This window comes from Raphanus sativus, chromosome 4 (assembly GCF_000801105.2).
Source record: "Raphanus sativus cultivar WK10039 chromosome 4, ASM80110v3, whole genome shotgun sequence".
Taxonomy (NCBI): domain Eukaryota; kingdom Viridiplantae; phylum Streptophyta; class Magnoliopsida; order Brassicales; family Brassicaceae; genus Raphanus; species Raphanus sativus.
This window is the reverse complement of record NC_079514.1, coordinates 25350761-25375022: the sequence shown is the minus strand read 5'-3', so window position 1 is coordinate 25375022 and position 24262 is coordinate 25350761. Positions and strand designations below refer to the sequence as shown.

Here is a 24262-nt window from a genome sequence, read left to right as displayed (position 1 = left end):
TTTGCCCTGGCTGGAAGTATACTTCGAATCATAACTCTGATCCTGATGGAAGAATCATCTTAATCTGGCGAGACACCATTAATGTTTAGATTCTCTCTCAAATTCGCCAATGCATCACATGTAAGCTCTGCTTCCCCAATCGACAGACCACCTATTACTCTGCTATCTATGCTGCTAATACAAGCTCGGAGCGAGTTGCTCTTTGGACCGAGCTCATTCATCTACAATCTACTCTTGACTTGGAAAGTAGCAGCTGGGTACTAGGTGGAGATCTAAATCAGATAGTCCACCCGATGGAGCACTTTGATCCTAATATCTATGCGCCAGATTATCTCATGTATCAGCTGAGAGATTGCTTCACTCAACTGGGTCTCTTTGATCTTCGGTACGTTGGCCCCACTTTCACCTGGATCAACTCGCAACCTGATAATCCCATCTCAAAGAAGCTTGATAGACTGATGGTGAACAATGCCTTTATCGGTTCCTACCCCCACGCCCTGTCCACCTTTCAAGCCCCTCTCTTCTCAGACCATTCACCATGTGTCCTGGACCTAGCCTTTAGCCTCCCTTCAGCTGGTACCAAACCCTACAAATTCCAAAACTACCTCATCAAACACCCTGGTTTCGCCCAGCTAATACATGATGCATGGATTCAAACTAGAAATGCTTGTCAAACTCTGCCTCAATTGTGTTGGAAACTAAAGCAAATAAAGAGTGCACTAAAAATTCTAAACAAAGATAATTACTCTAAAATTCAGGAGAGAGTAAATGAAACTAACAGTTTGCTTCAACTTGCGCATGTACAAGCTCTTCAAAACCCTACTCCAGCTACATTTCAGGCAGAGAGAGATCTGCATCAAAAGTGGAATTTCCTAAGGGAGATAGAGGAAATATTCTTTAGACAGAAATCAAGGATCAACTGGTTAAGAGAGGGGGACCTGAACACGACTTACTTCATGCGTATCTGTCAAACGAGAGCCAGCTACAACGCTATTCGAGCCTTCCCGCTAGTTGATGGAACATGGGTAACAGATCCTCTTGCAATGAGTGAGCTAGCAGTAAGTCACTTCACAGCAGTGCTAGGGCCTCAGTACTACTATCCACCGCTCCTGCACACTACACCGATCTGGATCAAGACCTCTCGGCCTTTCAGTTTCCGGAGCACTTAGCTCAGCTGATGTTATCCATCCCTTCTGATGAGGAGATAAAAGCAGTCTTCTTCAAGCTAAACCCAAATAAGGCCCCGGGTCCGGATGGCCTAACATCAGCATTTTACAAAGCTTCTTGGGAAATTATTGGGCCAGAGGTACTCTCTGCTATTCGAAACTTCTTTGCTACTAACTTCCTTCCTGCAACAGCAAATTCAACAATCCTCTCATTAGTTCCGAAGTTCCCTGGTGCTACAAAGATTACTGACTTCCGTCCTATCTCATGCCTTAACACAATCTACAAGGTCATATCTCGGCTACTGGTTAAGCGACTAAAGCCTCTGCTATCAACGCTAATCCTACCTAGCCAAACAGAGTTTGTGAAGGGGAGGTTACTGGTTGAGAACACAACTTTTGCAGGGGAACTAGTGAATGGATACCACAAAAACAAGGGGAGTAAAAAGATTACCATCAAGGTCGACATAGCGAAGGCGTTTGATACTCTCTCTTGGGAGTTCCTGTTCTCATGTCTTGAGGGTCTCCAATTACCAACTCGCTTCCTGCGCCAACTCAGGGCCTGTATCTGCACATCAAATTTCACGGTTGGGTACAACGGATTTGTTCACGGATACTTCAAAGGGAAGAGAGGGATCAGACAGGGAGACCCCCTATCACCCTATCTGTTTGTCATTGCGATGAACTGCTTATCTCACATGCTCAATAGAGCAGAAAGACAAAACATATTTCGCTATCACTCAAATTGCTCCTCAACTAAACTTACTCACCTCTCATTCGCAGATGACCTTCTAATCTTCATTGATGGTTCGGTAAGCTCGGTTCAGCAGGTGCTACAAGTCCTAAAAGAGTTCGAAGAAAGATCAGTTTTAGCAGTCAGTATGCAGAAAACAAGTTTCTATGCTTCAGGCTTGACTACAGCAGAAACTGACCTTATTCAAGCTTCTACTGGAATGACCCTCGGCTCTCTTCCCTTCCGTTATCTCGGGGTTCCGCTAAACTCTCGGAAGCTCTCCCTGACAAATTGTGAACCATTGATCCATCAAGTGAAGTCCCGGCTCTCCTCGTGGTCAGTCAAGACGCTCTCGTTATCTGGTCGTCTGCTACTCATCAAGACGGTTATTGCAGGGATTACAATATTTTGGTGCTATGCATTAATCTTACCAAAAGCTTGCATCGATCGCATCAACTCTCTATGTGGTATATTCCTGTGGAAGGGCAACATTGAAGGTCATCACTCTGCAAGAGTATCTTGGGAAATTGTGGTTCTTACTAAAAGACAGGGAGGTTTAGGAATAAAGGACCTACGTACCTGGAACAGAGCGTGCACACTACGACTCCTTTGGCTCCTCTTTTTCAGACCAGACTTGGTTTGGGTCCAATGGTTCAAGGAAGTCATCTTGAAAGGATCTATTCACAATTACTGGACGACATCACCCAAGCAATCCTACTATTGGCTTGTCAATAAGCTACTGAAGATGAAACAAGTTGTGTTTCCCCTCATCAAAGTGCGACTGCAGAATGGAGAATCAACAAGATTCTGGTCAGATAATTGGACACCTTTTGGTGATCTTAACACTTTTTTATCAGGAACTAATTCAAGAATGGGGATCTCATACCGTGCTACTGTCTCTTCACTCTTCGAGGATGGGACTTGGCGGCTCCCTCCAGCTCGTTCGGAAGCACAATTGCAGCTATACACCTTCCTGACTACAGTTCAACTAACCACGGATCAAGACTTTTTCGAATGGGAAATAAATGGCAAGGTATACTCATCCTCTAACACTGGTGTTGTCTATGATTACATGTGTGAACCACAATCAGATGTGACATGGCACTCCGCTGTATGGATCTCTCGAGCCATTCCTCGCCACAGTTTCCATACATGGCTGGTTGTGCAGAACAGATTGCCTACACGGGATAGAATGATTGGCTGGGGACTACGAGTGGATGAGAAGTGCTTGCTGTATAACTCAGGACAGGAATCGCGCGATCACCTGTACTTTGCCTGCAACTACAGTTTCGACTTGTGGCAAATCGTGGCTAGAAGGCTTCAACTCGTTCCGACAAGAGATTGGCAAGGATTGATCCAACAGATGATAACTACTCCCCCGCCTCAATACCAAAGGCTCCTCATTCGTCTAGTATGGCAAGCTTCTGTGTATTGGCTCTGGCTGAACGGAACTCGCGCCTGCATGCAAACTTGTTTCGATCGGTGGATCAAATCTTTCGACTAATGGACCGACAGCTGATAAACAAGATTCAATCCTTCAGAAACTCGAACCCGACCAGATCTTCTCAGATGATGCAGAGTTGGATTCGATTACAGTGATCCCCATCGCCATCGCTCTAGAAAGCTCTCTTGCGTTCTGAAACATCTTCTGTGACTCTTCGTTAGATTCAAACTATAGGGTAATGGGCTTTGGGTTTTTCCTTGATATGTACTAAGGCTGAAAAACTAAAGCAAATGGGCTGTAACATTTTCTGTTTTTTATTTAAATTAAGAATGAAGTTTACAAAAAAAAAAAGTCCTTTGGTGCTCCTGGAACCCGTGTTGCTGAATGGGTATTTAACACCTCGTTGACACGGTGAGATTTTTTTGTTTGACTGTGCTTACTGCATTTTTTTACCTGAGTTTGTTACTGGTCTGAGCAGATTTGTGTTTTTTTCCTGCTGCTAGCTGCAGATACATTAGATGGATTGGAGTCGAGCGAGATAGAAGAGATGATATGGAGTTGGTTCAGAAGCGAGGGAAAAGAGATAGTTGAGAAGCTTGGTGGTGGTGGAAGAGCAGAGATGTTAGGAATGATTGTGAAGGCTTATCAGTAGTCGAAATAATATGTTTGATAGGTTTTGATGGTTTGTGTAAATAAGGAAATATTTTATGGTTTTGTAAACATTTAAATATTTTTTTAATTTTTACAAATATTCAAAATAAATATTACAATAAAAACAATCTATAATTATTTTTGGTAAATTTTCAGATAATTAAAAAACTAATCAATAACACGAAACATTTGCTATATTTTCTATAGGTATAATCAAATAAATTATTTTTAATAACATTTATATCACGTTATTATAAATATTAACAATTGCGTAAACAACAACGCTATTGTTGTATTGTTATAGCATAAACCAAGACCGCTATTAAAAGTGTCTGACATATTATAGCGGGCGTTGTTAGAGCGGATAAGGAAGCACTATTATACATGACTCATAGTGTTTTCCGTCCGCTATTACTACACTTATTTTCTGTATAGTGTGTCGGAAAAGGTAAGCTCACTTTGATAACATAGGTAGCCAAATCAATTCTGTTAAGTATTTCCATATATCACAACTCGGGATATTGCACATTGATCTGATCCCCAAGACAGACCGGGCAAAGGAGATGATACCATTCGACCGATAAACTTATGTAATGTCAGCTACAAGATCATCTCCAAGATCTTGTGTAGGCGGCTAAAAAATTTCCTCCCGAAGTTAATCTCGTAGACACTATCGGCCTTCGTGGCTAGACGACTTATCTCGAACAATATACTGGTTGCCCAAGAGATCTTTCATGCGATGAGAACAAACCCGATTTGCAAATCAAAATTTTCGGCTATCAAAATTGATATGTGCAAGGCTTATGATCTTGTGGAGTGAAATTTTCTGGAAGCTCTAATGCTTAAGATGGCTTTTGCAGAGAAATAGGTTGCATGGATTTTAAATTTCTAATGTTATTGGTTTGAGGTCGATCCATCGTTTTGCTGAAGACTGATTTGTGTGTCGTTTCGATACGAGAAAAAATAAAAAATTTCAGTTTTCCATATTTTTGTTTTAGTATTGTCTAAAATTTGACCATGACATGTTTTTGACCTATATCTACTATTAGGTGACTCATCCTTATGTATACATAGGAAATAAATATTTACGAAGAAAATAAAGTGCAATAATCTATAAAAAATATTTTTTTTTGTTTTGTTTATTTTTTATTTTTATATTATTTTAGTTAGTATTGTTATCAGTGCGTTAGTGACTTGTGATGAATTAATAAACCTGATTTTCAAAATATCAAGCTTTTCTGTGATATCTATTCTATTAATTCTCCTGTATGACCAGTTGATAAAGGTTCAGTCCAACTAATTATTTTTAATGATCTATACTTAAAAAATACTAACTTCATCAAATTATATATCGTGGCTGTAACCACCACTCCAACTGCATAATAATCGGTTTTCTTTAGAAAATATGAGGCTTTGACTTTTTTTTTCAAAGCACACGTGAATGTAGAAAAAAAAATAGGATCATGGGCCTTGATTTACAATACTCATTTTAAATTCAGTGACAAATTATAATGTGTTATATTTTTTGTTTGGTATAATATTACGTGTGTAATAATAATGTTTTATATCATACTATATAAAATCATCTCATTAAACGTTAATGAAAAACATATAATTTTTTATTTAATTACTATTTTATTACTAAACAAAATTATAACTATAGTTTATTTTTTATAAATAAAATTAATAACTATCAATACTATTAAAGTTGAAGTATGTTCTATTGATATTAGATGAGTCTAATTAAAATAAATATTATTACTATATGTAATTGCTTATGCGTGTGTATATATAACTATTTCTACCCATGCTGTTGTGATCTTCAAAACCGTTTTTGTGTTCAAAAAAGTACGGCCGGCTCTACGTGTGAGTTAGGTCTTCCGCATGTTCTTTAATACATTTTGCGCTCTAATTCACACGTCAACTACTTTCTTCATTTTTGTTTGTAAGTTTAATCAACTAAAAGTTATTTATTTTTAAAATATTCGAAGCCTAAAAATATATCTGTTCTTTTAAGGACGGATCATAAATTTGGTCCAACTATTTAAAAAATCGATTTGCGGGTACGGATTATGAATATTTTATGCGGAGTGAGTGTAGGTTGGCGAGTTTTGGATCGCGACTGCCCGTCGACCCGCAAAATATTTAAAAAATAAAAAGTAAAAAAGTAAATATCTTTTTTAGAAATACAGGAATTTGAAAATAATAAATTAAAATTTAAAACATGTATAAATTTTTTATTATAAATATATTTTTATAATAACTAAATTAAATAATGATTTTTAAAATATATATATTACCCGCAGATAACCACAAAATTAAACGGAGCGGGTTCGGGTACAAAATTATCTGTTTGCGGGTTGTGCGGGTCAGATTTTTTGACCAAAAAAAATTGAAAATCCACGGGTTGGCGGGTCAGTGGGGTGAATTCGACCCGCAATCCAGCTTTAACTGTGCGTATACCGGATCAATTTTTTAAATTGCTATTATTTAACAAATATATTTTGATTAAGATTTATACAGAAATATGATTACAAAAAATATAAATATACTCAAAAAAAACAAAAAAATATCAAAAATTGAATTTAAAACAAAAAAATATACTCGCTCTTTTAAGGGCGGGTCAAAATCTAGTTTGTTTCTTAAATTCTAATTTTATTTTAATTTGGTGTAATCATTTCTTATCGCTAGTAGTTATTTTAATTATAATTTTGTATTTTGTTTATTTTGGTTTACAATTCAGGAATGTACATATCTGAAAACTCACAAACCACTTATAAATTTTATAAATTAACAAACTGAAAATTTTCAAAACACATTGTTAAAACCAGTCTAAAATTGTATTACTTAAAATATAACATTACATTAAATTTATCAGTTGAAGTCGAGATTTATCATTTTAATCAATGTTGTTAATCTGAAATACTCAAATGTTTCTTTTAAATATGTAAACATACATTCAATTAAAACTACTTAATATTTTAGAAAACTTCCTTGAAAATTACATATTTGGTTTTCTCGTGTGAAGGAAACAATAAGAGAAAATTGTATGTGCCACATTCTTAATAGTAATCTTGCTTCTAGCGTAGTAACGAAAATTATAGTTATTAAAAAATTTTAACCGACTCTACTGCATGTTATAACTGTTGGTGCAATAAGATGTGTAGCCAACACAGTCGTCTGAAAATTTATTCCATTCATAAACACAAAAAAAATTGTGTTGATGTTTCAGACTTGAAAGAATTATTTATTTATTTATAAGGGGATGTGAATATCCATCTTATTTATTGACTTAGAATCTTATTTTAGACCTAATGTTTAGCTACTGTTTATTTTTGGACCTTTTCAAAGTGTATATCTAAACTATTAAGGCTGAAGTACACTTAACTATGTCCCCTTAAAGTTGCTCAAATATTACAAAGGACTGCCATTGCATTTAAAACAAATAATTAATCTAAATTACTATTATTATCTAACAGGATTTGGCCAGATTTGGCTGGATGATTTACTTACCAAACTTTTTTTTTTCTCACATCACTTACCAAAAATTTAAAATGTACGTTTAATATCCTGTGCATTGTAGTTTTATATCTTATATATTATACACATGACATTAAAAAAACACCTGTCAAATGTTAGTGAGTCACCGCATTTGTATTTTTAATTTTAATAATAGCATTTACATTACATAATATTTTATATATACAATGTAATACTTGCACAAATAGATTAACATTTGGGTTGATATATAGATTCAAAATTGTCATCAAATAAGGATCCACTTAATCATTTATAAAACACAGTAATTACCAATGGTTTAGAAATTTATAATGATTTTATAAATTAAAAACAATCAAAACAATCAATAACCATTATTAAAAAAATGTTTTCAATATATATAAGAAAAATACAACAAAAAGATTAATTTCATATACTAACTTAAATTATAGTTTTTACATTTGACATTAAACTTGAAGAATATAATATATATGATTATTTATAAGATGATACATATAAAATACTATTAATTATATGATTATTTATATGATGGACCAATACAATTAATTATATGATGACATATATAGGATACATAATAGTGACTAGGGCTGGGCGTTCAGGTATCCATTCCGTTCGTTTCAAATCTGTTTGAGTTTCGGATTTCCAGGGTCAAAGATTTCAACCCCGTTCATATATTTCTAAATTTCAGTTCGAATTATCACTAGGGCTGGGCGTTCAGATATCCATTTGGGTTCGTTTCAGATATGTTTGGGTTTTGGATTTCTCGGATCAAAAATTTCAGTCTCATTCATATATTTTTAAATTTCAGTTTGAATTACATTCGGATCTTTGCGGATTCAGTTCGGGTTTAGATAACCCATTTAAATTATTTTTTTAAATTCACTATATATTTTGAATTTCTTAAATTCTATAAATAAAATAATATATTGTATATAAATTTGAATAACATATGTCAGAATACCTAAACTTAACATATAAATTGATTTAGTTTAAATTTTGGATCAAAAATCAAAAATTATTTTAAATATTTTTGCTGTTTTGAATGTATTCCCACTATGTTAGATATTTATATTTGACTATTTTTATATATTTTCAAGTATTTAAACCAACCTAAAACTATCATATATATTCTGGATATTTTTTATATACATTAAAACTAAAAATAATTAATATATATAAGTATATAAATTTTTTTCGGATACAGAACAAATATCCAAGATACTTTGGTTCGTATTGGTTATGGTTTCGGTTGTCTAAATATTAAAATTTTGATAGTTTAGATATTTAATCAATTTTGGTTAGAGTTTGGTATTACTTTTTTGGATCGTGATCGGTTCAATTCTTTAGATTTGAATTTTTTATCCAGCTTTGATATTGACATGAAAAATAAATAGTAATATATTTCTGAAATATACACCCGCACGGGTGTGCGGGTCAAAATCTAGTTATCTATTAATTTAGAACTAAATGGACGGCATGCACGGTTGTACGGGGTTTAATATCTAACAATAAGTAAAAGGAGAATAAGGTGATCAGCTAGTTATGCTACGTCACTTAATAAAATCAACCAATCAAAAAGGAGCTTTGTTTTGTTGGGCTACGTCAACCATATTTTTCAACCCAATATCCAACAACCATTTCACTTGAAAAACACACAAGCTATGCCCAAATCTGAAAAAAACATGAGTTTACCGGTTCAACCTACATCACTGCAGTACCCGATTCTTTACCTCCCCCTCTTCCTTCAGTTCAACATTTCCCCTTCTAGCCAGACGTTTGTTACGATTATGAAGCATCTAATGCTGTTAATCACCACAACTATCCTAGTTGGCTTCCCTTCACCCCTTCTATATAACCCAAAGAATTCATTCCATACCATACTCCTCTTATTATCAACGCAGACATACCTTCACCAGTAATGGCTTCCAAGAATCCAAAAGTGAAAAAGTCGCTCTTCCCGAAATTTTAAGTGGCTTTTTGTGTCTGCTGTGGTGTATGAATACAGAGATATTTCTGGAAGGGTTTACTCGAGTCCAATATCCGAATCAAAGGTATCTGCTTCACCTTTTGTTTGCTTTTGGTTTCCCTCAGACTGTTGTGGTTCGTTTACTGATACTTTGTTTTCAAACCTTTTTCTTTATGGGTTTCTGGGATTTACATCAGAGGCAATGAATTGGATGAATGACAGGAGTTAAATAACACAGTTCAGGTAATTTACTGTTACTGGCCCACCCAGGTTAATTTTATAGCATTGTAGCTAGAACTTGAAGTCTGACTCTGATATTTTTAAAAAAGGGTTGGCTTTCATCCAATTCATTACCTTCGATATATAATCAAGAAAGCTTAGTCGCTATATTCTAAGGTTAAAAAAAGAAGATTTTCTCTGGAGAAGGGGGACCATATTCTCCTTCTTCTCTAAGTGAATTGACTGAAACAGAGGATAACTGGGTCGTACAAATATATATGCAGTTAACCACAGAGACTATTAATAGGATGGAGAGAGATTGTAAAGAGTGTATGCATGAGCCTCCCCAGTAAATTGTAACTTAAACGCATCAGCCGGAGATAATAAAATCAACGGTAGTTACTTTTTCAGCATTGTTGAATGCTTGCAGCCCTTTGTCCCTCTTTTTAACCCTCGACTTGAAGTTAATGAATGATAGATATGGCCCAATTGTTATTGTTATCAAAGCTATATTTTGGTGACCATTCTTATGTTTGTTTACATGTTTGTATCGATGTAGTCGAAGCAACTAATTTGAAAATGAATGATTGCTGCTAGAGGAGCTCCGGCTGTTTGATAATCGGGTGTATGATGTTGTCTATCAAGGTCATGGATACATGAGGCAAGCTACAAAGATCTTTTCTGTTTAACTTTCAACCTTACCCAATTAATTTGTCTAACCTTTTTATTTTTGGCAGCATATTAACTGGTTGGGGAAAAGAAAAAGAAAGAAAACTGGTTGGAGATGGAGGCACGGAGCGGTTAGGCGAGGGGTTAATGAAATGATGAGTTAACTTTCTTCTCCAGAGATATTTTATTACCCTCAAGACCTGATGAGTACCATACTCTTCTCAGGTTTGTTTGTCCTTCTTTACTATCTATGCTGATCTTTGGTTGAGTAAATATTATCTTATTCCTTTTTCATTTTGCGTTGAACCAACATGATGAACTGGAAGCAAAGTTGAGTGGAGAGGGCAGCTCTAGAAGCCAAATATCAGAAATCGTATCACCCGATTTGACTAACAATTTGCATATTGGTTAACGTCAAGATTTCAAACTGCAATTTGTGGAGAATGTTTTCTCGAACATTGGTAGACTAATGTTTTATATGGAGAGGAGAAAGTGAGTACAGTTATATGCTTTATAATATTTCCATTACTTCTCTGCAGCTATATGGAGAGGAGCAGGTGAGTGCAATTGCAAGCAAGAAGCTTCACCTGAGAAGGAAGTTCATCGCATGTCAGTAGAAAGTAGAAGTCTAATCAGAAGAAAGAAGGTGATGATGAAATCGAGCTGAGATCAATAGTCCCATGAGACCAGCAGCCTTGAGAGGAACTTTCACTCTCTCGCTTCAAAGCAAAGAACAGATCAGCTTTGTTTTGTTGGGGAATAAGGTGATCAGCTAGCTATGTCACGTCACTTAATAAAATCAACCAATCGTATCACCCAATTTGAGAAAATAAGACATGAAAAAGAAAAACAACATTAAATTAAAAAAATAGAAACATTATATAATTATATTAATCTAAAATATATATAATCCACGCGTAACACGGTGAAAAATCTAGTGATTTTTAATTGTAATAAATAAATTTATATGATTCAATATTTGGAGCCTTCTAACCATTATTTAAATTTCATTTTAGATAAAGTTATATCATATATTTGTATCTAATAAATAATTCATGCATGTTGATTTCGTATTCAGACGTTTGTATCAGTTTCACTATCTACTTAGTTTGATGTTTACATTTTTACCAGGTAATAACCCGCGCCTTGGGCAGAATGAGATTATTAATTTCGTTATTTATCCTCATGGCGGACAACATCAGAAGATCTTTACAAGACATCAACCTTGGTGTCGATGATGAACCTTTCGTCTTACCGGCAGACATTGTGAGACAGGCGGAGGAAGAGAACAGCTTTATCCTTATTGGCCGCCCAGTGATGCCGCGAAAACAAAACCTCAGTGCAATCGTAGGCAACATGCCACGGAATTGGGGCTTTGAAGGTTTGGTTCGAGGGAGGATCATTAAACACCGAAGGTTCCCAGTTCGTCTTCCCATCAGAGGAAGCCATGTATATGGTGATAAGGAGAGGCCCATGGGCGTATGCAGAGCGTATGCTGGTGCTTCAGCGGTGGACACCCCTGATGGATATGGCAATGCTTAACTACATTCCGTTCTGGATTCAGATTAGAGGTATTCCTCTCCAATACATGAACCGACCGGTCATTGTTAACATTGCGAGAGTACTAGGAGAGTACATTCAGATGGATTACAATGAGGAGGTTGGTAGCAAGCTTGAATTTTTAAGGGTTTGTTTGAACTGGAACATCAACAACCCTCTTAAATTTCAGCGTAACTTTCAATTCAACCCTGGAGTCAACACTCTCCTCAGGATCCAGTATGAGCGTCTGCGTGGCTTCTGTGAAATGTGTGGTCTGATCACACATGATTCCGGTGCTTGTCAGATTCAGAATGGAGGTACAAGAAAAGATGATGGTGGCAATGATAGCGGTGGTGAAGATGCAGATATAGAACTCATTCCAAATCATGATGTAATCATTGAAGAGATCAATGAGGGTGAAGAAGAAGGAGAGGCTGCTGCAAATGCTGGGGCGGAGGGGGCAAACATGGAAGCTGAAGCGGAACCTGTGGATCCTGAGCAGGAAGAATATGAAATGAAAATTCGAGAGTGGGAAGAGGAAAATGATGATGATCAACTTTGGAGTGGAGATGGAATGCAAATGATGTTCTCAAGCGAGATGGAAATGAGAGAAATGTATAACCCATTACATCCTTATGGACAACATATTCCAAAGGAGACTTCAACTGAATCGGTTCTTAGAGGAAAGCTTGGATCTCGGCTGCTACAGATAACTCAGCAAAGTTCCACAGAGGTGAAACGAGTGGAGCAAATGGAATGAAGAGAAAGAAAGGAAGTGAGGAAGCGCAGAGAAAAGCGATGACAGAAGACGATACAGGAATGCTTGTTTCCAACAAAGTGGGAGGCGCGGTGGGCCCTGAACCACCTCTTCCACCATGAAGACAGCCTGCTGGAACTGTCGAGGGCTAGGCACAGACTCGACACCTAAAGGAGATATGCTGCAAGTATCTCCCGGACATTCTGTGTTTATCAGAAACTAAGCAGCAAGATGATTATGTAAGAGATGTGGGAGCTCAGTTAGGATTTCCCGATTCAGTTATTGTACCACCAGTACGTATCGGAGGTGGCCTTGTTATTTTCTTTCAGCAATTAGTTCAGTTGCAGGTGATCAGTCTGTCTGATCAACTAATAGATTATAATGGTGTTTTTAATGGAATGAGTTTCAATTTTTCTTTTGTGTACGGTCACCCTAATCCTGCGCTCAGACATCATACTTGGGAACGTTTGACTAGATTAAGTCTTACCGGAAGACACCACCCTTGGTTTCTTTTAGGAGATTTCAATGAGATATTGGGAAATTACGAGAAGGATGGAGGAAGATTAAGACCTAAAAATTCTTTTTGCGAGTTTCGACAGATGATGAGAACATGTGAATTAAGTGATCCTCCGTCATTTGGAAATCGCTTTTCTTGGGTTGGTCAAAGAGGACGACATCTAGTTAAATGTTGTCTAGATCGTACTATGGCAAATACAAGATGGTTTGAAGTATTCCCAGCTTCTGAGACTGAGATTTTGGAGATAGGAGAAACAGATCACAGGCCACTGGTGAGTTTTCTTAGCACTGAAAACATTTATACAATTTTATAAATGATTTTTGTTTTATAGTATAAAAATGAGTTGTTGGTAAGTGATCTGAATGCTTTGCACATCCATTATTCCTTTCAGAAACACAATAAATTACAAAAATCATGCTCTATTAAGAAAAAACTAAATCTACAATTTTATTTTATTTAAAATAATATATTGTCTCTAGAAACCAATTTTTATACAATTTTACATATGTTTCTTTAATACTTTTTTGAAATAATTTTACAGTCTACAGTTGAAACCAAAATATCTAAAGTTAATATTCTAAAGCAAACAAAAAACACTAATTTTACATATGTTGTCTCTAGAAACCAATTTTTATACGATTTTACATATGTTGCTTTAATTTTTTCTGAAATAGTTTTACAGTCTACAGTTGAAACAAAAAAAAAATCTAAAGTTAATATTCTAAAGCAAACAAAAAACACTAATTATGGCCTCTACTAATCAAACTCTAATTTTCATTTTTTCCAATACTCAAAATCTGAACCTCATGATATAAAGCATTAACTAGATTTTGATCCGCGCTTAGAAAGTCCGGGTTTGTTTTCGTAAAAACAAATTAATGAATTTTTGTAAGATAATGTGTATACATACACATAATCATTTGTACGGAATTACGATTATGAACAGACGCTTGATTTTTTTTTAAATAAACAATATTGGTATATACGGATTCGAGCGAACTTACGTTTATGGAATGTGTTCAAATTTAAAATTGAAATTTGTATATTTAGTTTTAAACATATTAGTAAACCGAAGTAAATCTATATGACAACAATTCTACTTACAAATATTTTTCTGTATATTAACTATCAAAATACAGAAAAATAAAACCAATAATATAAAATATCTTTTTTATCAAAAATATAAAACTAAAAAGATAAAATATTGTTAGATGTTTTATTTTGTAAACATATTTGTCATTAGAGTTATTATAGAAGGGCTTTTACTTAATTTTAACTATTTTGTTTTGTTTAATGGGTTAAGGCCCAACACGTTTTAAAGCTAGTCAGGATCTCTCATCACTTAATAATGTTCTCTGATTTTGCAACCTTTACAACGTGCTGATTGAAAGTTGTAAATAATAACAGGTACGACGTCGTTAAGTGTGTTGCATATGGTGCAATGGCTCAGGAGTTCACTGATTTATGGAATTCCACAGATGCTAATATTGTACTATGTGTTTTACAGTATTGGCAAATTAATTGGGGAGATGGTATGTTTAATACTTATTGTAAAAAAACAATATTTCAACCCTATATATACTTTAATTATAATAACACATTTTTGTATTTTTTTTGCAAGGTCGCTTCAAGAAGCTTACTAACATTGATGGATTTTCAAAAGTTGTTTTTGAACCAAACGGTGTTCCAGAAATCGATGTTTTCAGGAAGAGGTATTATATTTAATTTCTATGCATTTCTTAATTAAATTTGTAAATAATTATGCTATTAACCTTTGTTTGTTCTCTTTATAGGATTGCAGACAATGGAGTTTTATTTCTATGAGCGGCGATTCTGTTTTTTTTTTTAATGTTTTTTTAATTTTTTGCGCTCCTTTGCTGCTTTATTATTAATAGTACTTTAATGTCTTATTTATGTTTTTTAATATTATTCAGCATTTATTTTATGTCAATAATTATGTCTTATAAGTTTCAAGTGAATGACCCATTCCAAACTTGAGATAGATTCTTATATTTTGAAACAAATACAAATCCATAAAGTAATCTTATTTTAAACCAATATCTCGATCCTCAACTTTTCAACATAAGACATGATGTTTGTTATTTGTATCTTATAATGCACATATTCGTGTTATCATTGTCTCACTTTTATCATATTTTACATATTCGTACTATACATGTATACTAATAATTTTAAAAAAATATTACGTACGTAAAAGAATTTATTATTTTTTTTCACCCCGCGCAAGGCGCGGGTCATATCCTAGTAATTTTTAAAGTTAGTACATTGCTTGTTTAAATGTTAGCTAAATACACGGTGATATTTTTGTTATTGGATATGGTAAGACCAAATAATGGTTACCTAAATGAAAGGGTGCGGTAACCTTGCATAGGTAGATTTTTTTTTCAGAATGTTTCTCTTTTAATAGAATAGATGAATCAGCAGTCAAACTATATTAAGAGGCTTCTATATTGGGTCAACATAACCACCAAACTCCACTCCCCCCACCACCCCAAAAAAACTGAATCAAGACACGGCACGTAAACTCCAAATGGTGACCAAGGGAATGTGTGGGAATAACTAATTCCTTAGCATTCCTTACAATTTACACCATTTACAAAGAATATTTGGTACCTATAATTCCTTAACATTCCTTAAGATTTATGGAATAAAAGACTACAATTATTCCTTATGAAATTAGAAGAGGAATGGATTTTCCTTTTATTTTATTTCTTTTCATTCTATTTTTCCTATTTCTTTTATTCTTTTTGTGGTTACCAGTGAGAGCCAAAGATTAATTAAACGCAAAGGAAAAGGTTTAATTTTCTAGAAAAGGGTTATTTTCTATCTCTTTTGGTCAGAACTATATTAAAGAAGCTTCCATATAAGCAAGATTCACACCTTATCAAATAGGAAAGTTGTAGTCATAAAGATTTTAACGCATACAGCCTCTAATATAAAATGTTCACGTTGGTATTGTGTATTGTTCAAGAACATGATTCTCATTATCCTCGAAAATATATAAATGCATCTTAAGCAAATGGAGAATCCTAATAAAGATCTAATGGATACCAATCCAAGAAAACTAAGGGGCTATTGTTTCATATGGCTCATAGTATGTATACTTGTATTAATTGTTTGTGTAATATTATCCAGAGCAGAAGAAAAAGACGGAAACGATGATATCGATGATCATGATCATGTACCAAGAATTTACTCTGTTCTGCTTGAAGGTGTACCATTGGCCTTTCATGCGGCAAGTAACATCAAGAGGTTCAGCTCCAATTTTTGAATCTACTTTGTTTAATTCATCTATATGTGCTTTATTTTCCCATCTTTCATGTTCATTACTATTCATATTTACAATCTAAAACAAATAAATTCAAATTCAAATTAGTTTCTTCCAAAAGAAGTTTGAGGGAATTATCTCTATCTATCACCTATTTATAATGTAACAAAACTACCACAATTTTAAAATATAACTCTATGTGCTGAAATTGATCACATTTGATGTCGGAAACTCAGCAAAGCGGCATATGAAGCAAAGAAGATAGAAGATATTAAGAAGATAGAAGAGATTCATGAAGAAATACTAGGAAGCACACTTGAAAAAGGAAGTTATACAAAACTTTATAGCTTCAAACATATTATCAATGCTCTCGCTGTCCGTACTACTCCTTCTCAGGTCCTCTTCTTGCCCACAAAAATGAAAGAAATTAATTTACTTTTGCTGGCCGGTTTGGTTTAGTGTTGACCAGTTTAGTGCAATTCGGGAGTCAAACAGTGATGTTACATTCTATGAACTTATCACATAAAAATGGAAAACGTAACGTCATTAATCTCTAATTATTTGAACCAAATTTTGATTTCTTTTTACGATTCTTTTGCAAAAAAATCTGTTCAGCTAAATCAGTAACCCAAATCTTGTAACATTTGGCTAAATCTTGTAACATTTGGCTAATTTAGTTTGCTTAACCGAAAACCCTAATAATGCAGGCCAAGAAATTGAAGAAGGCAAAAGGAGTGAAGGCAGTGGAAGAAGACAAAGGAGTGAAACTAATGACAACTTACACTCCCGATTTCTTGGAACTTCCTCGACAAGTCTGGCCTAAGATATCCAACCAAGGTGACAGACGTGCCGGAGAGGACATCGTAATCGGTTTCGTGGATACAGGAATTAACCCTACTCATCCTAGCTTCGCCGCACTCGATCTCACCAACCCTTACTCAACGAATCTCTCCCGTTTAAATTTCTCCGGCGACTGTGAAATCGGTCCTCTCTTTCCCGCCGGTTCTTGTAATGGAAAAATCATCTCCGCAAGATTCTTTTCCGCTGGAGCTCGAGCTTCCGTCACTTTCAACGGCTCCTTGGATATACTCTCTCCGTTCGATGCGTCCGGTCACGGAAGGTATAACCATGTTTCTTTTATTATTATTAGCCTAATATTCTATTGTCTTTTACCCTTTGGTCGACTATAAATATATGATTCGGTTTTTCGCAACTATAGAGAATATGTGGATTATCAATATACATTAGTATTGCTGACAAAAAGAAAAGCACATTAATACTGTTATACATATAATGTGTGATGAATAAATTGTGTTTTCTTAAGTGATTGTATATGAGATTTAACTTGGACGGTTTCGTTTAGTCACGTGGCCTCCATCGCGGCCGGAAATTCAGGAGTTCCAGTGATCGTCGATGGATTCTCCTACGGCCGAGCCAGCGGAATGGCTCCAAGAGCCCGGTAAGTCATAAATCCATATTCCCTCTATTTCAATATAAATGTCATTCTAGCATATTTTGTTTTAAAATAAACTAGGGTAAATCCGCCCTACGGGCGGACGTGTGAGTAAATAGAAAAATAATAAAAATATTTTACTTATATATATATCTTAAATATTTTCATTGTAATGTTTATTTTACTTATATAATGAAATATTTGTATTAAATTACTTGGAATGATAAATTAAATTTCAATACATAAATACAAAATTAATTTGAAGTTCAATCCATAATTAGAAATTATTTTTTTATCTTATACATTTGTTTGTATTGTTATTTTTTCTCTTATATATTTTCTTTTAAATCTATTGATTTGAATAATATTTTAAGTGAGTCGGTATATATTTTTTAATCGATATTTAATATTGATTAATAACTTGTACTCAGTTGTATATATAACGGTAATGTCATTCTTTTGACAAATGCGAGAATTGGAATTTTTCTTAGCAAGTAGTAAGGTGAATTGGTGTGCATGTAATATTGATTCAAATAACATTTTAATCATAAAAATTAAACACATTTTGTAGCAATAATACAATTAATAAGTTTTAAATTATATCATAAAAATATTTTATTGAAAAAAATATGTCTGATTATAAAATATTTTATACTAAGTTTTTTTAATACCAAAATTATTAAAATTATAACTTATTAAGAAACTACTTTGAATATTTTATTTAAACGGTCACATCTGCGGGGGATTAAAAATGTCATTGATTATTAAAAGTTGTGTGTACTATTAAGTGTTGTAGTAAAATATATGGTTTAAATAACTAACGAATAAAAGATATGCTAAACTTCAAAAAATTAAAAATCATAATGGTATGTTTATTTGTGGTGCTTTACTTGATTATGTGGTCAAATGAAAAGAAAGAAAACTCAACTGAAATATATTAAACAGCTTTGAAAAATTAAAAATACTGATGGTGTGTTTATTTGTGGTGTTTTTACTTGATTATTTTGTATTATGGAAAGAAAGAAAACTCAACTATATACAATAAACACAAAGAATTATGAAAAAAAAGAAAAGTCTACAGTTGCTAGATGAGAAAATTATAAATTTCTAAACAATATGTGAGAAATGTGTTGAACTGTAAAACTTCCTAAAATGGTTGTACGGGGCTTTCTTGGAACTTTTGAGGATGATTTGCTGCTCTTCCTACTCGAGTCCTTTGAGAATGACCACCCATCTCAGAGCTTAAGACAGTAAAACTACTACCAAAATTACTCCCTTATAACTTCATTAACCAATGAACCTGAGAGAGAAGTAGAGACGGTAGCCAAATTAGTATTAGGCTCAAACAACTGAGTTGATGTTTGCGCTTTGAATAAATAATGACTTACAAACACACACCCCAAGCTAGACACATTAAACTTCACCATATGTGTATGTACGTATAGACGATGGTCTCATAGAATAATGCAGCTTCCTGGATCAGTGATAAAACAAAGAGTCATCAATATCATAAAGAAAGAACAAATGTTGCGGTTATCAACGTTGATAACTCTTGGACTCTTCATAGTAACTCAGAGCTTGCTAATCTTGAACCATACATAGAAACAACTTCAATAACTCAAGTTAAATCCATTCCAGTTAAATCCATACAGACAAATCCAATGCACATTTACCTCTACCTTTGAATCCACGTACCTGGCTGATTTTGTAACACCATAACTGGACTATTGCCCTTTTTCCCTATGGAGGTATCAAACACACACACACACTTTTAACAGTGTTTATAATTTCGATAATCCAATACTTCAATTATATCAAGGCAAAAGCAAAATTCACCTTAATTTCTCTCGTGTCAGAATCACTGTGATCTCTTTGTAAAACTTCCAGATCTTAATATTTCAGCAGCTTTTGTTCGGTCATATCTGAAACAAACATACAGAAAATATCATTAATTCAAAGAACGAATCATTACAATCTGGAGCTGCAAGATACATTTTCGCTTCTAACTCTCAAAGAAATATTTATTAACAGTTATCATCGACCTAATGAACCCTGTGAGATATATCCCAATCGTCCCTACCCCATCAGCAACACTTTCCTATGCGATGTATCTAATATTAGAAAAGAACCAGATTCCTGCTCCAGTCTAACACCACCTCAACAAAATTATAAAATTATCCAAACAAAAATTCCACCACAAAATCACTGGTTCTGCTCAAGCTCTGCAAATTAAATGGAGAAGATGAAACGGATTCCATGAATTGATCTAATAAATCGAAAAACCTTAGTCAAATGCAAAAGCTAACGCTAAAGGTCACTGAAACTGCAAACCTTGCGACTGTGAATTTTTGTAAAAACTTATGATTGAGAGGATTTGACTGATGATTTCACGTAAGAAAGTGATACGGAAATACGATGAGTTCAAGGAGAGGGATCTCACATATATTTATACCGAACCCACACCGCCACTCAGATCTTAAGCAACGCTTTGAAGCGTGGAGGTGCAAATCGATGGGATTAAAGACGAAGCCATTAAACCGACCGTTTCAGGTTGTGAGAAAAAACACAATCGTCACCGCATCGCCGCCGCCACACGAAGAGTAGAGACGAAGACGAACCGCTTTTCATCGCCTTACCCATATTAGGGTTAGAGGCGACCTCTTCTCCGTCGGCCCAGAAAAATCTTCAATCTTCAGAGCATAAACCAAATATACGCGACCCAAGCCCACAGTAGAAGAGTTTTAGTGAAACGGTGAGTTTCGACCCATTCTCCGAGTCTTTAATAAGTGACGTGTCAAGACCTGGTGAGACTAATTTATGTGCTGGCATCCTATGTGGCTTCATGGGAGAGATGAAAACTCTATTTTATATATAAAGATGTCATTATACATTTTCAATACAATTTTAAATACATAATCTTTTTACTACCTTTTTAACTAACCAATAGACTTTTATTTAAATTATTTTTATTTAAACAATTATGTATTGATTAAAAATAAATTAGTATATTATATTAATTTTTTAATCTCCGTGAAATGTATCAAATTAACACTTATTAGACACGGAGTGAGTAATAAATACTTGTAGTTCGTTTTTATGAATTGACTAAATATATTTTTTTGAAATTGTTTACAAATGATATTATTCTTCCGCATGACAGAATAGCCGTTTACAAGGCAATTTACCCATCAATTGGAACTCTTGTCGATGTAATTGCTGCCATCGAACAAGTAAAAGATACACAATACTGTTTCTTTATAAGTCAAAAGTATTAAACAAATTTCTTTACTTTCGAACTTAATTTGTCACAGGCAATAATAGATGGTGTAGATGTGCTGACACTGTCCGTAGGACCGGACAAACCACCGGTAGATACGCCGACCGTACTCGGGATTTTCGACCTCGCAATGCTATTGGCTAGAAAAGCTGGAGTCATTGTGGTGCAAGCAGCAGGGAATCATGGTCCTTCTCCGTCTTCCGTGCTGTCTTATAGTCCATGGGTCGTAGGCGTCGCTGCCGGAAGTACGGACCGGTCTTATCCTGCCTCTCTCATCCTCGATGGTGGCCAGACCGTTCAGGGCGTCGGAATTTCAGGTAAATATCTAACTAACATCTTCAAAAAAAATATTTACTTGCATTCGATATAAAATCCGAGGAAAAAAAAACTTCATTCAATTTTTTTTGGCAAAGCTAATTCGTCTTCTGATTAAATGCTTAGGTTGGATGGGATTAGGTTGCAACACTAGTAAACACTTATAGCATCTTCAACTCCAATCTAATTTTTACTCTAAAATAAAGTTTTAGTAAAAGTTCTCCAATGGTATTCTATTTTTCACTCTATTATAGAGTGAAAAGTAGGTTTACTCCATATATAGAGTAACTTGTTTTTTTGTTCATCACTCTATTTTTTTACTTTAAAATAGAATACAATTGGAGTAAACTCCAACTCTATTTTAGAGTAAAAAATAGAGTAAACCATGGGAAATAGTCTTAGGGCAACAAATTAGTTATATCAAAAATATTGACACACACGTCTATCATTTACTTTTGAGATTATTTGTTTGAATATACTTTCTAATTTGTAAAAAATGCATTATGGTATTAATTGATATATTTGATAGTAAAATGGCATTTTTTCAAGATCTAAAAATTACCAAGATAAGTCATTTATCGTACGGTGGTCTAAGTAGTTGCACTTGACATTTTATATGTAGCGTCGGTTTAGTTTAAGTAGTTTTTTTAATAAAAGATATAATTTAGTTTAAGTAGTTACACTTAGCATTTTATATGTAGCGTGTAATATTATTATTACATATGTGAAAGGGTTCACAATTTAAATGACAATTTCTACCGGTAAAAAAATAATAATAATAACTTCTACCAGTAGATAAAAATAGAATCTTAAATTAATAGATTAGATACTCTAAATTTCTAGTCCATATTTGCATACTCGTAACATTTTCTATTTGTGTTTAACTTAGTTCTACTATTTTATGAAGGAACAAAAAGGATAATTAGTTTTTCTTCATTTTGAAATTAAAGGCCCAACTCTTGGAGCTCCTTTCCTTCGACACAGGCTAGTCTTAGCCAGAGACGCAGTTAGAACCAATGGCTCTGTTCCACGAGCCATAACCGGAGACGTGGAAGAATGTCAACGGCCAGATAACTTTGATCCGGCGAAGGTTCTTGGAAGTATTGTGATTTGTATGTTTTCGGAGGGCTTCTTCAATCAAATCTCGACAATTCGAGCCATCACCAAAACAGCGGCGACTCTTCGGTTCATGGGTTTCATACTCATGGCCAACCCTAATTTTGGTGACTATGTTGCAGAACCAACGATATTTTCATCTCCTGGTATTCTAATCCCTAAAGTACTAGATTCACAGGTAATTTTTTATGGCTAACCCATCAAATATTTGAAGAATTGACAATATTTCGTACAGTATATAACCGTCTTTTTAGTATATAACAACTAATGAGTTCGGAATTGTATATAGAAATGAAATTCATTGACCAAATAGAGACCATTTGACTTGGCATCAAAATGTATTGTCAAAGAAAAAAAATACTTGGCATGAAAATATTTCAATGAAGTTTTATTACAAATATTAAGATTTTATTGCGTTAGCTTATTATGAGGTACTACGAAGAGAAAACTTACAGAAACAGAGGAGGGGTAGTAACACAATTTGGGGCACGAGCCAGGATCAGTGAAAGCCGGAACTCAGTGTTTTCTGGAGAAGCACCGGTTGTGAGCAGATTCTCGTCAAGAGGCCCGGCTTTTATAGATGCAAATCAGAATCCTTTAGATGTCCTTAAGCCTGATATCCTTGCACCTGGTCATCAAATATGGGGAGCCTGGAGCCTTCCTAGTGCCTTTGATCTTACTTTCACAGGTTTTTACTTTTACACCCTTCATGTTGTGTTGTGTATCCTATAAAAGTTTACTACTTAATTGTTTTCATAAGCAGGACGGAGCTTTGCAATATTGTCCGGAACCAGCATGGCGGCTCCTCATATAGCGGGGATTGCTGCACTGATAAAGCAGCTTAATCCTTCTTGGACCCCGGCCATGATTGCCTCCACCATTTCCACCACAGCCACAGAGTATGACAATTCTGGTGAAATTATGTCAGCGGAGTCTTATGAAATCGATGAACTGTTTCCCTCTAATCATTTTGATCATGGCGCTGGCCATGTTAATCCGACTAGAGCCATAGATCCAGGGCTAGTTTTACCCACAAGTAATTTCTTTTAACTTCTCATGTTGGACTTTGAGGGTATTTTTTCCATAATATCAATGCTTTCAGCATTTTGGACCAGGTTTTGAAGACTACATCAGTTTCTTGTGTTCACTGCCAAACATTAACCCGATCACAGTTCGAGCCACAACCGGAGCCTTGTGCACCACCAAGCTTAGCCACCCGGCGAATCTTAACCATCCATCTGTGACTATATCTGCGCTTAAAGGGCCACTTGTGGTGAGAAGAAGTTTCCAAAGCGTCTCCAACAAAACCGAGAGATATCTTGGCTCAGTCTTACCTCCCAATGGTACAATCGTACGGTTAATCCCACCTTGGTTTACGATAAGGGCACAGAAAATCCAAGATGTTGACATTGAGTTCAATGTCACCGAAGTCCTAAACCAGTTTACGTTTGGTGAAATTGTTCTTACCGGAAGCTTAAATCATATTGTAAGAATACCATTGACGGTTAAGACCATCCCGTTATAAAAACATGAAAAAATTACTTCTACAGACACATTTTGACTTTCTATTTACACTCAGACACACATTACACTTGCCACACACTTTCTGCTTGTTCATTGTCATTTATACCCTTT

General features: G+C 34.7%; 2 protein-coding genes and 2 long non-coding RNA genes across 6 annotated transcripts; all 4 read left to right on the top strand.

The window, feature by feature from the left end:
- The first annotated feature begins 293 nt into the window (after positions 1-293).
- On the top strand, positions 294-1169 carry LOC130511234 (uncharacterized). Its single transcript, XM_057008134.1, has one exon. It carries the CDS (start codon positions 294-296, stop codon positions 1167-1169), a length of 876 nt encoding a protein of 291 aa, XP_056864114.1.
- Positions 1170-9149: 7980 nt separating this feature from the next.
- LOC108839772 (uncharacterized) lies at positions 9150-10356 on the top strand. 2 transcript variants are annotated; one of them, XR_001947753.2, is made up of 4 exons: positions 9150-9561; positions 9674-9719; positions 9980-10090; positions 10255-10356. It is a non-coding gene; the product is annotated as an uncharacterized LOC108839772 (long non-coding RNA). The 2 variants fall into 2 exon arrangements; XR_008944298.1 differs by lacking the exon at positions 9980-10090 and having other exon boundaries at positions 9151-9561.
- An 80-nt stretch (positions 10357-10436) lies between these two features.
- LOC108839771 (uncharacterized) lies at positions 10437-15131 on the top strand. Of its 2 annotated transcripts, XR_008944297.1 has the most exons (7): positions 10437-10825; positions 10904-11128; positions 11496-12024; positions 12094-13448; positions 14585-14709; positions 14799-14889; positions 14971-15131. It is a non-coding gene; the product is annotated as an uncharacterized LOC108839771 (long non-coding RNA). The 2 variants fall into 2 exon arrangements; XR_001947752.2 differs by having other exon boundaries at positions 11496-13448.
- Positions 15132-21326: 6195 nt separating this feature from the next.
- LOC108840956 (subtilisin-like protease SBT2.4) lies at positions 21327-24152 on the top strand. Its single transcript, XM_057008133.1, has 5 exons — positions 21327-21513; positions 22438-22805; positions 23048-23315; positions 23391-23663; positions 23743-24152. The coding sequence occupies exons 1-5, from the start codon at positions 21327-21329 to the stop codon at positions 24150-24152; spliced, it is 1506 nt and encodes a 501-aa protein (XP_056864113.1).
- The last annotated feature ends 110 nt before the right edge of the window (positions 24153-24262 follow it).

Bases quoted from the DNA above. Each gene is read 5' to 3' on its own strand.
- LOC108840956 (XM_057008133.1), top strand. From the start codon at position 21,327: ATGCTATTGGCTAGAAAAGCTGGAGTCATTGTGGTGCAAGCAGCAGGG. The intron at 21,514-22,437 runs GTAAATATCTAA...AAGGATAATTAG, and splicing joins TCAGGGCGTCGGAATTTCAG to TTTTTCTTCATTTTGAAATT. The intron at 23,316-23,390 runs GTTTTTACTTTT...TTTCATAAGCAG, and splicing joins CTTTGATCTTACTTTCACAG to GACGGAGCTTTGCAATATTG.
- LOC130511234 (XM_057008134.1), top strand. From the start codon at position 294: ATGGAGCACTTTGATCCTAATATCTATGCGCCAGATTATCTCATGTAT.